Source organism: Balaenoptera musculus, chromosome 5 (assembly GCF_009873245.2).
Source record: "Balaenoptera musculus isolate JJ_BM4_2016_0621 chromosome 5, mBalMus1.pri.v3, whole genome shotgun sequence".
NCBI lineage: Eukaryota > Metazoa > Chordata > Mammalia > Artiodactyla > Balaenopteridae > Balaenoptera > Balaenoptera musculus.
In genome coordinates this window covers 118,035,646-118,052,032 of record NC_045789.1, presented here as the reverse complement: position 1 = coordinate 118,052,032, position 16,387 = coordinate 118,035,646, and the positions used below count along the sequence as shown (strand labels likewise).

General features: G+C 36.6%; 1 protein-coding gene across 1 annotated transcript in view; it reads right to left on the bottom strand.

The window, feature by feature from the left end:
- The window catches only part of METTL14 (methyltransferase like 14), a 33,437-nt gene extending 17,418 nt beyond the window's left edge, over positions 1-16,019 (bottom strand). The window contains exons 1-6 of the mRNA XM_036853449.1: positions 15,808-16,019; positions 11,864-11,952; positions 7,834-7,921; positions 6,337-6,417; positions 5,883-5,970; positions 274-364 (exon numbers count right to left, since the gene is read on the bottom strand). Coding sequence (XP_036709344.1) covers positions 274-364; positions 5,883-5,970; positions 6,337-6,417; positions 7,834-7,921; positions 11,864-11,952; positions 15,808-15,873 — 503 coding nt within the window. The 5' untranslated portion in view covers positions 15,874-16,019. The remainder of the gene's footprint in view (positions 1-273; positions 365-5,882; positions 5,971-6,336; positions 6,418-7,833; positions 7,922-11,863; positions 11,953-15,807) is intronic.
- Positions 16,020-16,387: the final 368 nt, after the last annotated feature.

Here is a 16,387-nt window from a genome sequence, read left to right as displayed (position 1 = left end):
GAGGGAGATGCAAGAGGGAAGAGATATGGGAACATATGTATAACTGATTCACTTTGTTATAAAGCAGAAACTAACACACCATTGTAAAGCAATTATACTCCAATAAAGATGTTTTAAAAAAAAATGTATAAATGGTCAATATGTTATTGTTTTCAATAAATCCATAAAATACAGAAAAAAAAAGATGGTGAATTTTTTTCAAACAGAAAAGAGGTTACATGATAAAAAGACTAATATTTTAAGGCTGAGTTGGGAACAAAAAACCCCACTTACATAGGAGGAGTGTTAGATTTAGCTATTAACTCATCCTTCAGCCTGATGAGCTCCCTCAGTTTAGGGTATTCTTCAAATCTGTCAGCCAAACCTGAAGAGGAAACAGAGTAAATTCCAAATTTCAATACAAAGGAACATCAGTGCATTCAGACGTGACGAGCCTGCACAGAACAAAGCAATACACAACCACCTCTTCATCTGCACATCCTTTTAAAAAAGTCTGAGGACTTTTAAGCAATGCATATATACATTTTATATACCCAGTGACCCTAATCCCACATGCAGGCAAACTCCCAGATGTTCTAAAGCCCAGATCAAGTCAATTAACCATTTAATTTCTCAAATTTATTAAATTAACTAACCTGCTTATAGCATCAAATTTAGCCATTCTGTTCTCAGGAAAAGAAAATTTTTTCTCTCAATCATGCTTTTTTCGTTTTCTTTTTACTAAAAAAAGTCTTTCTCCCAAAGAATCTAGTGATTGTTAAAATTTTTACTTAGTTTCTTAGACAGTTACCCAAAGCAGAGAAAATGAGGATTTCTTTTCTTTACTACTGATGATCTTAAATTAAGTGGCTACACTTTATGGACACAATCCCAGAACAAATCTAATTAAGAAGATAATGAGTCCCTGACAGTCATTAGCTCACACCTCATTCACTCTGATTACTTATCTAAATTGTACTACCAATTCCAAGATAAGTCACTTTCTCTAAGAATATTTCCTGTATCAATATTTATAGTTTTAAAGATCTCACTCCACATTATTATAAACCAAATCCTCAGAAACATTTTCAAGCTTAGGACCTTGAAAAACATCTCCAAATTCCATAAAGGTTAAAAACAGGAGACTTGTTCCCATGTCCTCAAAAATATTTAAATCTTTGAGCCTCAGAAGAGATTTTAGGTAAAACAACATAATAACTGTTTAAACAACTGTAGGAGTAAGTAGGGCTTTGAATATCAAAGATTCCTAAAAGTTTTTATTTTTTCTTTCTTTGTTTTTTCTTTCTTCCCTACAAGAAGCATATTCATAACAATATAAATTATATAAACATCTTAAGTTGAAAACCAAAAGTACATTTTAATAACTTTAATATCAAAGAGTAAAAAAGTGAAAGATTTTGTAAAGCCTCCTCAATCAGTGGTTACAGATCAAATTTCAAATGAAACAAATTTGAAGATTTTAGTACAATCAGGTTTCAATCACAGTAGAGTCAGCTCTCAATCATCTACAAAAGAGGTACACCTTTTTCTCAATCCATAATACTTTCCTAAGTACATTTTCTTTGCCTTGGAGAAATAAGTGTCTTAAAAGCAGAAAGTCTGATAATGAAATTTGGTTATATCAATATAACTTATCATAACTTTAAGGAGAAAAACAGCTTTTTGAAGTATAATTGATAAATAAAAACCTTATATATTAAACCTATATTTAACGTATGCAATTTGATGAGTTTGAACATATGCATACACCTGTGAAACCATCACCACAATCAAGGTAAGACATATCAATAACCTCCAGAAGTTTCTTTGTGTTCCTCTGGTTTTAGTGTGTGTGCGTGTGTGTGTGTGGTAAGAACACTTAAGTAAGATGAAATCTACCCTCTTAAATTTTAAGTATTGCTGACTACAGACAATTTGCTATACAGCAGATCTACAGAAAAAATTTATCTTGCATAACTGAAATTTTATACCAATTGAACAACAACTCCCCACTTTCCTCTCTCTAGCCCCTGACAATCACTGCTGCATTCTATGAGACTGACTATTCCAGGTACCTCATAAAAGTGTTATGTATTTATATACACATACTATTTTAGGTACCTCTATAAGTGCATGCATATTTGCCATCCTGTGACTAGCCTATTTCACTTACCATTATCATAACTTTTTGTGCTACATCTAAATTTTGCCTGTGAAAACATTAAAATCAGTTTCTACATGTTGCTTACAAACAAGAAAGGAAAAAATAAATTGGATTACATCAAAATTAAAATTTTTGTGTTGCAAATGGTACCAACAAGAAAGTGAAAAGACAGGAATTCCCTGGCAGTCCGGTGGTTAGGACTCTGCGCTCTCACTGCCAAGGGCATGGGTTCAATCCCTGGTCGGGGAACTAAGATCCCGCAAGCCGCAGTGTGCCCAAAAGAAAGACAACCCACAGAATGGGAGAACATATTTGCAAATCATACATCTGATAAAGGACTTGTACTGAGAATATATAAACAACTCTTACAATATAATAATAAAAAGACAAATTATCAATTAAAAAATAAGCAGGGTTTAGACATCTCTCTAAAGTAGGTATTTAAGTGGAAAAATAAGCATAGGAAAAGATTCTTAATATCATTAGTCACTAGGGAAATGTAGATCAAAACCGCAATGAAATACTACTTCATACCACTAGGATGGCTATAATTAAAAAGACAGATAATAAAATGTCAAGGGTGGTAAGAAACTGGAAGCCTCACATATTGTTGGTAGGAATGTAAATGGTACAGCTGCTCTGAAAAACATTTGGGCAGTTCCTCAAAAAGTTAAACATAGAATTACCACATGACCCAGCAATTCCACTCCCAGGTATATACAGAAGAGAAATGAAAGCATACATTCACACAAAAGCTTTACATGAATATTCACAGCAGCAGAATTTATAACAATCAAAAAGTGGAAACAACACAAATGAATAGATAAACGAAATGTGGTATGTACATACAATGGAATATTTGGCAATAAAAAGAAATGAAGTACTGATAATATGCTGCAACATCAATGGCCCCTGAAAACATGTTAAGTGAAAAAAGCCCAGTCACAAAATATCACATATTGTATGAGTCCAATTATATGAAATGTCTAGAATAGGCAAACTGATAGAGACAATAGTCAATTAATGATTACTTAAGGCTGGGGGGCAACTGTGGGAGAAGGAATAGGAATTGACTGCTAATGAGTACTGAATTTCTTTAGGGGAGATGAAAATGTTCTAAGGATGTGGAGAAAGGGGACTTGTACACTGTTGGTAGGAATGTAAATCGGTGCAGCCACTGTGGAAAACAGTATGGAGGTTTCTCAAAAAAACTAAAAATAGAACTACCACATGATCCAGCAACTCCATTCCTGGGTACATATCCGAAGAAAATGAAAACACTAATTCAAAAAGATACACGCACCCCAATGTTCTTAGCAGCATTATTTACAATAGCCAAGAAATGGAAGCAACCTAAGTGTCCAGCAAAGGTAAATGGATAAAGACAATGTGCTATATATATATATATATATATATATATATACACACACACACACACATACAATGTGGTGTACACACACACACACACACACACACACAATTACTACTCAGCCATAAAAAAAAAGTGAAATTTTGCCTTTTGCAACAACATGGATGGATTGGAGGGTGTTATTCTTAGTGAAATAAGTCAGACAGAGAAAGACAAATACTGTATATTATCACTTATACGTGGAATCTAAAAAATAAAACTAGTGAATATAACAAAAAAAGAAACAGACTCACAGATAAAGAGAACAAACTAGTGGTTACCAGGGGGGAGAGGGAAATGGGGAGAGCAAAATAGGGGGAGGGGATTAAGAAGTACAAACTTCTATGTAGGGCTTCCCTGGTGGTGCAGTGGTTAAGAATCCGCCTGCCAATTCAGGGGACATGGGTTCAAGCCCTGGTCCAGGAAGATCCCACATGCCGCGGGGCAACTAAGCCCGTGCACCACAACTACTGAGCCTGCGCTCTAGAGCCTGCGAGCCACAACTACTGAAGCTCACATGCCTAGAGCATGTGCTCCGCAACAAGAGAAGCCATCGCAATGAGAAGACAGCGCACCGCAACGAGGAGTGGCCCCACTCTCTGCAACCAGAGAAAAGCCCATGTGCAGCAACGAAGCCCCAACATGGCCAAAAATAAAATAAATAAAATAAAATAAATTTATTAAAAAATATATATATAAAATAAAATTTTTAAAAAACCTTCTATGTATATAATACATAAGCTACAAGGATTGTAGTACAGCAGAGAAAATACAGCCAATATTTTATAATAACTATAAATGGAATATAATCTTTAATAATTGTAAACCACTATCTGTACACCCAAAACTTATATAATATTGTAAATTGACGATACCTCAATTTTTAAAAAAAGTTCTAAAATTAGATTGTGGCAATGGTTGCACAAATCTATAGATATTCTTAAAAAAACTGAATTATATTCTTTAAATGGGTGAACTGTATAGTACATGAATTATCTCAGTCAAGCTGTTTTTTAAAATGTAGGGATAATGCCTTTGGTAAGCTTATCGGTAGACTGGACACAGCTGAGAAAAGATTCTGAGCTTGATGATATCTCAATGGAAACCTCTAAAACTGAAAAGTAAATAGAACAAAAATTGGAAAAAAAAAAAAAAAAGCCAGACTATATACGGAATGTGGGACAACTACAAAAGGTATAATGTGTAATGGAAATATAAGAAGGAGAAAAAACAGAAAGAGGAACAGAAGAAATATTTGAAATAATAATGACTGAGAATTTTCCCAAAATAATGTCAGACATCAAACCCCAAATACAGGAAGCCCAGAGAGTACCAAAGAGGATAAATGCAAAAAAACCCCAAAGCAAACAAAACCCAGCTATACCTACACACGTCATTTTCAAACTACAGAAAATCAAAGCTAACAAATAAATTCTGAAAGAAACCAGAAAAAAAAAAAATACCAAACCTATTGAGGAACAAAGTTAAGAATTATACCCAACTTCTCAGAAACAAGCAAGCAAGAAGAGGGTGAAGTAAAATACTTAAAGTGTTGAAAGAAAGAAAACATCAATCTAGAATTCTGTACTTTGCAAAATTAATGTTTCAAAAGTAAAGGAAAAATAAAGACTTTCTCAGGCAAACAAAAATTGACGGAATTTGTTGCCAATAGGCCTGCCCTGCAAGAAATGTTAAAAGAAATTCTTTAGAGAAAAGGAAAATAATATAAGTAAGAGAATCAGATTTGCATAAAGAAAGGAAGAGCATCGAAGGAATAAATGAAGGCAAAATAAAAATGAGGGATAGTGGGCTTCCCTGGTGGCACAGTGGTTGAGAATCTGCCTGCCAATGCAGGGGACACGGGTTCGAGCCCTGGTCTGGGAAGATCCCACATGCCGCAGAGCAACCAGGCCCGTGAGCCACAATTACTGAGCCTGCGCGTCTGGAGCCTGTGCTCCGCAACAAGAGAGGCCGTGACAGTGAGAGGCCCGCGCACCGCGATGAAGAGTGGCCCCCGCTTGTCGCAACTAGAGAAAGCCCTCGCACAGAAATGAAGACCCAGCACAGCCATAAAGAAATAAATAAAAATAAATAAATAATTTTTAAAAAAAAATGAGGGATAGTTACAGAACCAAAATGAAGGAAAGATGGAAGGAAGAAGGAAAAAAGTAATGCTTGATGGAAAAAGAGAGTGGACTAGAAGTACTAAGAATGGAAAGGGGAAGCCAAGCCAGGAAAAATAATTTTGTTAGAAATAAACCACAAAATGGATAAATTACATGCGTATAATCAACAGCTAGCAACAGCATATTCCCAACAAATCTGACATACCTACATCTCTGATGAAATTTTGAGGTCTATGTCCGGTGTCTACAAAATGTTGGCAGTAATCATTATGGGGATTTAAACTCTGTGTTCCCTAAAGAAAACATCAAAATTAAATTAATAGCATTCGCTCTGATGGCAGATACACTAACTCTGTACTTTATTTTTTATTATGAGGCCATGCAAAATATAAGTTAATTGACATTAAAAAAACCAGAAAACATCACTATTTAAATAATAGTATTACAATTCAGTATCTACAGACACTAATAAAGCATTATCTCATCCTAAATAGCCAAGCATCAGAAGAATATTTCATGAATAATTTTAAATCACCTTTATTTTATAATAATGATCCCTCAATAACTGAAAAAATCTTGAAAACAAGTAAGTATTTAAAATCTTTTCAGGCATAGAGCTAAAATGTGAACAGTTATGGACTTGAAAATTATTTATTTACCTTAAGAAAAGTACTAGAATCTTTGTAAATCTCTTCTTCATATGGCAAATTCTCATCCTCCTGTTGCATTTCTAATTCATCCTTGGAAAAGGAAGTATACATTTTATGTATAAGAGGAGTATCTTACATATTATGATATCTCGAGTATTAAGACTCATATAAATATTTTCTTTCCCTAAGATACAATAAAGTTTTCAAATTACTGTTAAAGTCAAACATTGAAGTCAGGACTTCCCTGGTGGTCCAGTGGTTAAGAATCCGCATTCTAATACAGGGGACGCAGGTTGGATCCCTGGTCAGGGAACTAAGATCCCATGTGCCGTGGGGAACTAAGATCCCACATGCCACGGGGCAACTAAGCCCGTGCACGTGCCCAACAGCTAGAGAGAAGCCCACGCGCGGCAATGAAGAGCCCACATGCCACAACTAAGGTCCGATGCAGCCAAAAAAATAAATAATTAATTAAATAAAATACAAATTAAAAAAAAATTTTTTTAATCTAAAAAACAAAAAAAATTGAAGTTTTTGCTTTCCCATCATTAGCTGTAACTAGTTATGTTTATAATATATAAAATAAATGTTTCTTTTTCATTCTCATCAGTAATAATTGTCTAAAGCTACTAATTTTGTTGACTAAGTTATCTAGGATTATTTATCTCTAATATAATACCTTAAATATTAGAATTTAGCTCAAATCATGAAAGATACGACCACCAATGGGGCAATTTTATTTCTACTAGATCAAACCATATGAAACTGCTATTTTATAAGTCAAAAATGCTAAAACACCAGAAACTGTATATGGTTTGACCTAATATAATCACAAATAGTTGTAATATAAAAGGATATATCAAATGCAACCAACACACAAGAGAATATTTATGAAATTAGATTAATTATACCTAAAGATTTACTGAAACTATTTATTCTCTTCTCTATTGAATATAGTTGTATGACAATTAATTTGAAAAAAATGGAGGTAGGTTTTTTTGTCCTTAACTTTCTTTCTTTTCAACTACATATTGTAATTACAAGTTGAGAAGCTGGGTTTTTGCCTTGGGCCTCTGTCAGTAATGGTTCTACACTGCTGTCTAGCCCATGAGTTCTCAAAATATTTCAATTTGACTACCCTATATTGTTAACATGGAATAATGCAACTCAAAAAAGACAGTATTGTAGCCTCTCAAAATATGATCGAATTATCCAAAGTTTCTGATACATCTACCTCCTTACTCTTATTTAAGCATGCTATCACCTAGTGCTTACTAGGCATTATGCTAAGTGCTTTATATACATCACCTAATTTAATCCACATACCTCTTATGTTAAACTGATATAAATGTCTTAATTTACCTAATTACATACACACTACCAACAATTATTCAGTATTCTGTCAAAATTCAGCTTCTGTCAAATTTTGTTTTCCTGGGTAAGACTCTATGGATTGTAAGGACTTATTTTCTTCTTGACCATAAAATTGTCCCATTCTCTACTTGCCTTATATTCTTCCATTTTGTCTTCATCTGTCTCTCCTTCATCCTGATACTTACGTTTTGCATTTGGAGCAGAGGTATCATAGGAAGCCCTGAAAATTAAAACTGAAATATCACTCACAAATATATACAAGATGTATAAATGTATCCATTAATAATATTAAAGAACCAGTTATAAAAACAGAACAAGGCAAATTTTTCCTGACTCAACAGTATCTATTCACCCAGTTTATAAATCTTAAAAGTATCACAACCTGATGAATAATCTGTACTTTATTTTTATGAGAAAGCAAACAAATAAGAAACTAAGCTTTTATAAGGTATGTATGACAAAAAGAAACTTCTACGTTATGTATCATTCTAATCTGTCTTGAGCAAAACTGATGTTCTATAAAGGACCATAAGGGACTACTACAAGCAACTATATGCCAATAAAATGGACAACCTGGAAGAAATGGACAAATTCTTAGAAAGGTAAAAAATTCCCAGACTGAAGAAACAGAAAATATAAACAGACCAATCACAAGTAATGAAATTGAAACTGTGATTAAAAATCTTCCAACAAACAAAAGTCCAGGACCAGATGGCTCCACAGGTGAAATTTATCAAACATTTAGAGAAGAGCTAACACCCATCCTTCTCAAACTCTTCCAAAAAATGGCAGAGGAAGGAACACTCCCAAACTCATTCTATGAGGCCACCATCACCCTGATACCAAAACCAGACAAAGATACTACAAAAAAAAGAAAATTACAGACCAATATCACTCATGAATATAGATGCAAAAATCCTCAACAAAATACTAGCAAACAGAATCCAACAACACATTAAAAGGATCATACACCATGATCAAGTGGGATTTATCCCAGGGATGCAAGGATTCTTGAATATAAGCAAATCAATCAATGTGATACACCATATCAACAAATTAAAGAATAAAAACCATATGATCATCTCAATAGATGCAGAAAAAATTTGATAAAGATTTGACAAAATTAACATCCATTTAAGATAAAAACTCTCCAGAACATGGGCATAGAGGGAACCTACCTCAACATAATAAAGGACATATATGACAAACCCACAGCAAACATCATTCTCAATGGTGAAAAACTGAAAGCATTTCCTCTAAGATGAGGAACAAGACAAGGATGTCCACTCTCACCGCTATTATTCAACACAGTTTTGGAAGTCCTAGCCACGGCAATCAGAAAAGAAAAAGAAATAAAAGGAATACAAATCGGAGGGACTTCCCTGGTGGCGCAGTGGTTAAGAATCCACCTGCCAATGCAGGGGACACAGGTTCGAGCCCTGGGCCAGGAAGATCCCACATGCTGCAGAGCAACGAAGCCCATGCGCCACAACTACTGAGCCTGCGCTCTAGAGCCCACGAGCCACAACTAATGAAGCCCATGTGCCTAGAGCCCATGCTCCGCAACAAGAGAAGCCACCACAATGAGAAGCCCAAGCACTGCAATGAAGAGTAGCCCCTGCTCGCCGCAAGTAGAGAAAGCCTGTGCACATCAACGAAGACCCAACACAGCAAAAAAATAAATAAATAAATAAATATTTTTTTAAAAAAGGAATACAAATTGGAAAAGAAGAAGTAAAACCGTTGCTGTTTGCAGATGACATGATAATATACATAGAAAAATCCTACAGATGCCACCAGAAAACTACTAGAGCTAATCAATGAATTTGGTACAGGATACAAAATTAATGCACAGAAATCTCTGGCATTCCTATACACTAACTACAAAAGATCAGAAAAATAAATTAAGGAAACAATCCCATTTACCAATGCAACAAAAAGAATAAAATACCTAGGAATAAACCTACCTAATGAGGCAAAAGATTTGTACTCACAAAACTATAAAACACTGATGAAAGAAATCAAACATGACACAAACAGATGGAGAGATATACCATGTTCTTGGATCTGAAGAATCAATATGGTGAAAAGGACTATACTACCCAAAGCAATCTACAGATTCAATGCAATCCCTATCAAATTACTAAAGGCATTTTTCACAGAGTCAGAACAAAGAATTTTACAATTTATATGGAAACAGAAAAGATGCCAAATAGCCAAAGCAATCTTGAGAAAGAAAAATAGAACTGGAGGAACCAGGCTCCCAACTTCAGACTAAACTACAAAGCTACAGTAATCAAGACAGTATGGTACTGGCACAAAAACAGAAATATAGTTCAGTGGAACAGGATAGAAAGCCCAGAGATAAACCCACACACCTATGGTCACCTTATCTTTGATAAAGGAGGCAAGAATATACAATGGAGAAAAGTCAGCCTCTTCAATAAGTGGTGCTGGGAAAACTGGACAGCTACATGTAAAAGAATGAGATCAGAACACTACCTAACACCATACACAAAAATAAACTCAAAATGGGTTAAAGACCTAAATGTAAGACTGGACACCATAAAACTCTCAGAGGAAAATGTAGGAAAAACACTCTTTGACATAAATCACAGCAAGATCTTTTTTGACCCACCTCCTAGAGTAATAAAAATAAACAAACAAATGAGACCTAATGAAACTTAAAAGCTTTTGCACAGCAAAGAAAACCATAAACAAGATGAAAAGACAACCCTCAGAATGGGAGAAAATATTTGCAAATGAAGCAACTGACAAAGGATTAATCGCCAAAATATACAAACAACTCAGACAGCTCAATATCAAAAAAACAGATAACCCAATCGAAAAATGGGTGGAAGACCTAAACAGACATTTCACCAAAGAAGACATACAGGTGGCCAAGAGGCACATGAAAAGATGCTCAACATCACTAATTATTAGAGAAATGCAAATCAAAACGACAATGAGGTATCACCTCACACCAGTCAGAATGGCCATCATCAAAAACATCTATAAACAGTAAATGCTGGAGAGGGTGTGGAGAAAAGGGAACCCTCTGGCACTGTTGGTAGGAATGTAATTTGATACAGCCACTATGGAGAACAGTATGGACATTCATTAAAAAACCAAAAATAGAACTACCATATGACCCAGCAATCCCACTACTGGGCATATACCCTGAGAAAACTATAATTCAAAAAGACACATGCACCCCAATGTTCATTGCAGCACTATTTACAATAGCCAGGTCATGGAAGCAACCTAAATGCCCATCAACAGACGAATGGATAAAGAAGATGTGGTACATATATACAGTGGAATATTACTCAGCCATAAAAAGGAATGAAATTGGGTCATTTGTAGAGATGTGGATTGACTTAGAGTCTGTCATACAGAGTGAAGTAAGTCAGAAAGAGAAAAATAAATACCATATATTAACACATATATGTGAAATCTAGAAAATGGTACAGATGAACCTATTTGCAGGGCAGGAATAGAGACAAAGATGTAGAGAACGGATGGGTGGACACAGGGGGCAGAGGGAAGGGGAGGGTGGGATGAACTGGGAGATTAGGACTGACATATGTTCACTACCATGTGTAAAATAGATAGCTAGTGGGAACCTGCTGTATAGCACAGGGAGCTCAGCTTGGTGCTCTGTGATGACCTAGATGGGTGGGATAGGAGGGGGTGGGAGGGAGGTCCAAGAGGGAGGGGATATATGTATATATATAGCTGATTCACTTCACTGTACAGCAGAAACTAACACAACACTGTAAAGTAATTATACTCCAATAAAAAAAAATTGATAACTACAACACTGAAAAATTCTAAATGCTTTACGAACTATCAAATCAATACCACTTTTAGGGCAAACTGTGTTTTTTTAATAAGGATTTTAAAAATAAAATTATATATGGCATATAAGCTAACTCCTAGCCCAACATTCCATTTTCTAACTACTTTATAATTGAAAACTTACTGTATTCAGATAGTAAGTATTTCATAATTCATGAACTAACAATAAAAACCAATGTTTCCTAAATCTATACACTGATGCTTATAACAACACACTTCATACCTAGGATTATTGTTTATTAAAACAGTGATCCTTTCACAAATATTAACATGTCACTAAAAAAAAAATTATTCAACTGACCTGCAAGTTTCTCTTGTTTCAGCAATTTCTCTCTGCTCATCTTTGCTATTTAACACAGCACCAATACTGTCAGCACTTTCAGCTCCCAACTGAGAAACGGCAAAAACCAAAAATTAGATGACAGTGTACTGAATAGCCTTCCTAGTCATTTGTAGCAGCATTTAATACATCAAGTATTAAAAAAAAAACAAAACCCATAACTACTGCAGCAGGCAAATGGACGAATTACCTTGCAGGAAAAACAGAAAACACCTTGGAGCAAAACCATGTTAATTAAGAATGATTTTGCCAGCTGAAAAGTATTTTATGTTTTCAGTTATTTTGAAATTAAAACAATTAACTTGAGCCAATCTTCTACTTTTAAAGCAAATAATAAAACACAATTTAGCAGCAGTAGCAATAACAAAACAAAAAAAAAAGCAGCTAACATATAGGGTTTATAGTGTGACAGGCACTACGTTAAACACTTTGCATACATCGGCTCACGTATTGTACCTTATTTATTCCATGCTGTAATAAATACCTTTTCAGTTTTATTCAAGCCAAATCTTTATAATGATTATAGGCACAATACTAAACTTTACAAAAACCTGAAAAATAGTCATGCAAATTCGGGTTGGCAGTTCGGGAAATTTTGCAAAATACAACAAATGTAAACAAATCACTAGTTGAGATAAGCCTGGCTACACAGTGTGGGATCAATTCATGGAAAACTTTAAAAGCCAAACCAAGAAGGATAGAATGCAATTTACAGGCCATGAGGAACCACTTAATATTTTTAAGCACACAAAGGGCATGAGGAAATCTGCATTAAATAATCCCTTAGCTCAAGAAAGGTGAGAAGGCACACTACAATATTAGAGCTGCAAGTCCCCAGCCTTGATCTTAAACAATTACCACTGCCTCTTTAGACTACCCACTTCATGACTCCCCTAAGGTTTCCCCAATGATAAATCTCTTCCAATATATCAACTGTTCCTGATATTTTAACTCTTCCATAAAATCTTCCTGACCCCTGTTCTCTTTAGTCAGAAAACACATTTATTCCCATAGGTGGAATGCTTTCTAACCTTCTTCCCAAGACTGACTCCACTCCCTTCAAATCTCAGATGAGTACATTTCCTCTGAGGGTCCTTCCATGAACACTACATACAGAATAGGTAGCCTCCTTTCCATTATTTTTACCTCCTCATTTCCTCATTAAGATCATAGCACTTAATACATCCTTTTTGTTTTACTTTTATTTATTTGTTTCACGGTCACTATCACAACTTCCAATTTTTTATTTGTACAATTCAATTACTTTATCAGTTTACTTTTGTTTACTTCTCCCCCACTGAAATGTTAGCTCACTGAGGGGAAGAACTCTGTCCTGCTGGTATCTGTATGTTCAGCAGCTACTATAACATCTGACTTATAGTACATGTTTATAAATATGTGAATGAACCAATGAGATTTTCTACCAAGGTGTAAATCAGAATACAATGTTTTACAAGAGAAATGCTTTAAATCAAATTGTGCTTACATATATAATTGTCTTCTCATGCTCCAACATTTTTAAAAAATTGTGGAATGACTGGAGTAATAGACTTTCCATTGTGGTAGCACTAAATATATTATTTGAATAATTATGACAATTTGGTATCATTTGAAAGCACGTATAATTTTTTGAAACAAAGCTACAAGTTAAATAAAAACAGGTGTAAATCGTTGATGATAGCATCAATTGCCACAATCACGGTCTGGGCCTATATACTACATCCGATATCTTCATCCAGCAGCCAAAAGTAAGTCAAGCAAATTATACACACTTGAGTTGTGCTCTACTCTGACAGATCATCAATCAACAAAAATTTATTAAAAACTTACTTTGGGCAAGAAACAAAGTTAGGATAGAAGATTAAGCCAACAGGAATTAAATGCAAAGACGTTGCACGCAAACTGTTTATATTCTGTATGATGGTTAATAATATACAGTAGTGGACTCAACAGTAAGGAAAATGGATGCTCAGAGGGAGAAGAGCCTAAGCCAGGGAGATCACAATAGGTTTCATCACAAAATTCTGACCTGGGCTGTCAGAGGATAGACAGAAATCAGAAAGAAAGGACAATTTTTAAAAATCATAAAGTATGTACTGCACAAATCATGTTCTGGAGAGTAATAAACCAGTCTGTCTTGTTCATACAGAGAAAAGTGAAAGAAAGGCTGAAATTAGTTGGTAAAGTGGAAGTCTGTCATTGATTATATTGTACATCCTTACTTAGGTGGAAAGGTTCCTATCCAACTGTACTAGGAGGCAGCGAGGTGTATTGAAAAGGCCTAAAACTGCAGCCTGCAAATGTAAAAGGTTTGCGGCCTTCAGCATATAACAAATTCCCTGAGCTTTATTTTCTTCATCTATAAGACACAGATAGCATCTGACTGGTATGATCAAATGTAATGTATGTACAAGCTTGGCAGAGTCCTGACACACAGAAAGGACTTAATAAATGGCAGCCATTATTAAATTCTGTGCAGTATGTAAGCTCTCTGAGGGTAGGACCACCTATTATTATTCATAGCTGAATTGCCAATGTCTACAAAAGCTCCTGGCACATAGTAAGACACTCAACCAATCATTGTTTACGACTATTCTGAGTCAAACAGACGTTCGAATTCAAAACTAAAGAGTAAGAATCTTGGTGGTAACAAAGAGCTGCTGAACATTTTTGAAGATAACATAATAGAAACTGGGAAAAGGAAGGCTTGGAAAAGATACCTGATTTGTCTAAAATCATTATGCCATGAACAGATCTGATGTCAAATGCCCCCTTTTTTTTTGGCCGCGCGTTTGTGGGATGTTAGTTCCCGACCACAGATTGAACCCGGGCCACAGCAGTGAAACCGCTGAGTCCTAACCACTGGACCACCAGGGAACTCCCTAAACGCCCACATTTTTAACACTGTACCATAAATCTTTTCATCAGATCATAAAAGAGGATAGGTCTCAGATTTCCATGTACTAAAACGAAAATTTATTACTGAAAAAAATAACAGTAAGATGCCTCATCAAGCCTGTGAGCATTTCCCCCATCCCTTTTACTGGTCTGAGTGGCAGAAAGTAAAACACAACCTCTAATTTTAATTAAGCAGAGGTGTGCATCTGCATTTTCTGCTTGTGTACTCTACTAATCAAGTGTTAACTTACTCATACACAAGAAGGAGTGAAGCCAAGATTTGGAGAGACAAACCTGGGTTCAATTTTCTGGCCCAGAGGTAAAGGAGGCGGGGCAAAAATTAACCTCTGGAGCCTCTGTTTCATTATCCGATAAGTGAAGACAATATTACCTATTTCAGAGATTTGTTGTGACCGATACAGATTAAGAATTCAAACATTAGCTGCGGGTGAGGACGCGGATACCGTACACGACACAGTCGACTGCAATACGCATCATGCAGAATCTAAAATTTACACTCAGGCTACTACCAATGCAGTCGTTAGACACTATCCCAGAGAAAATACTGTAAACCTGGCCCACAATGAAGCCACAATCTCAAGAATCGGGTGCTGATTACGAAGAAAGGCAAGACACAAACCATCATTTAAAAAGTGAACAGAAATTCTGGAGGATAGCAAGTCACTTTTCTTTGCGTGAACTGCGGTAACTTATACACAAAGACCACTGTATTCTCATCATTGAGCACCACTCGGCGGCCATTCTATAACGGCTGCTGAAGACCAAGCGTGGCGTTCGGTTTAGCACCACCACAATGACCGCGAGGTAAAACAGGAAAAGATTCGGGGTACCCCGGGAGTTGAGAACAAGAAGGTAGGCGGGCGCAGGGATTAAGGTCGCGGGACTAGAAAGGACTGCACCGCGGCCGGTAAGGAGACAGAAAAGGGGGGAGGAGGTAAGAGGCCGGCCGCGCACGCGCATTCGCGATCCCACCCTGGGCCGCCGACCTGCTGCGCGAGAAGCTGTCGCCGTAACTTCTGCCGCTCCCGGATCTCCTGCAAGCGGCTGTCCATGTCCCAACTCTTGTTTTCCACTGCCTCGAAAACTTGGCAATGAGCGGACGAATCCCCGCCCAATTTTTCTTCGGAGACTGTGGAACACAAAATTCTCCAGGACCTTCAAGCGGCGTCTGCCCACTCTTTTTTCCTCAATAGGTGTTTCCGGCGCGGCCGGAATTTGGCTCCACCGCTCCCGGAAGTCCCGCCTCCTTCTGGGCGCCCGCGATTTGCCGCTGCCTAGAAGGAGCCTAATGAGGGTCCTGCGATGCCGGCGCCAGAGGCGTCTCCGGAGGCTTCGGCCGTCCAGAGCCGGGGCTGCCGGAGCTGTGCGGGCGAATCGCTTGACCCCTCACTTGCCCCTTCCTGGGACTTCAGGCTACTTTGGTCTGTCAGCACTGTTGCCAAGTGGTGGGCCGTTTGGTTGATTCCCTTTTCCGTTAGTTCCCCAGTTGCCAGTTCTGACGTTTTAAACATTGCCAGATACCCGTTTTTTCGTGAAAGCACTAACGCGAGTCAGATTGCGGGGTTT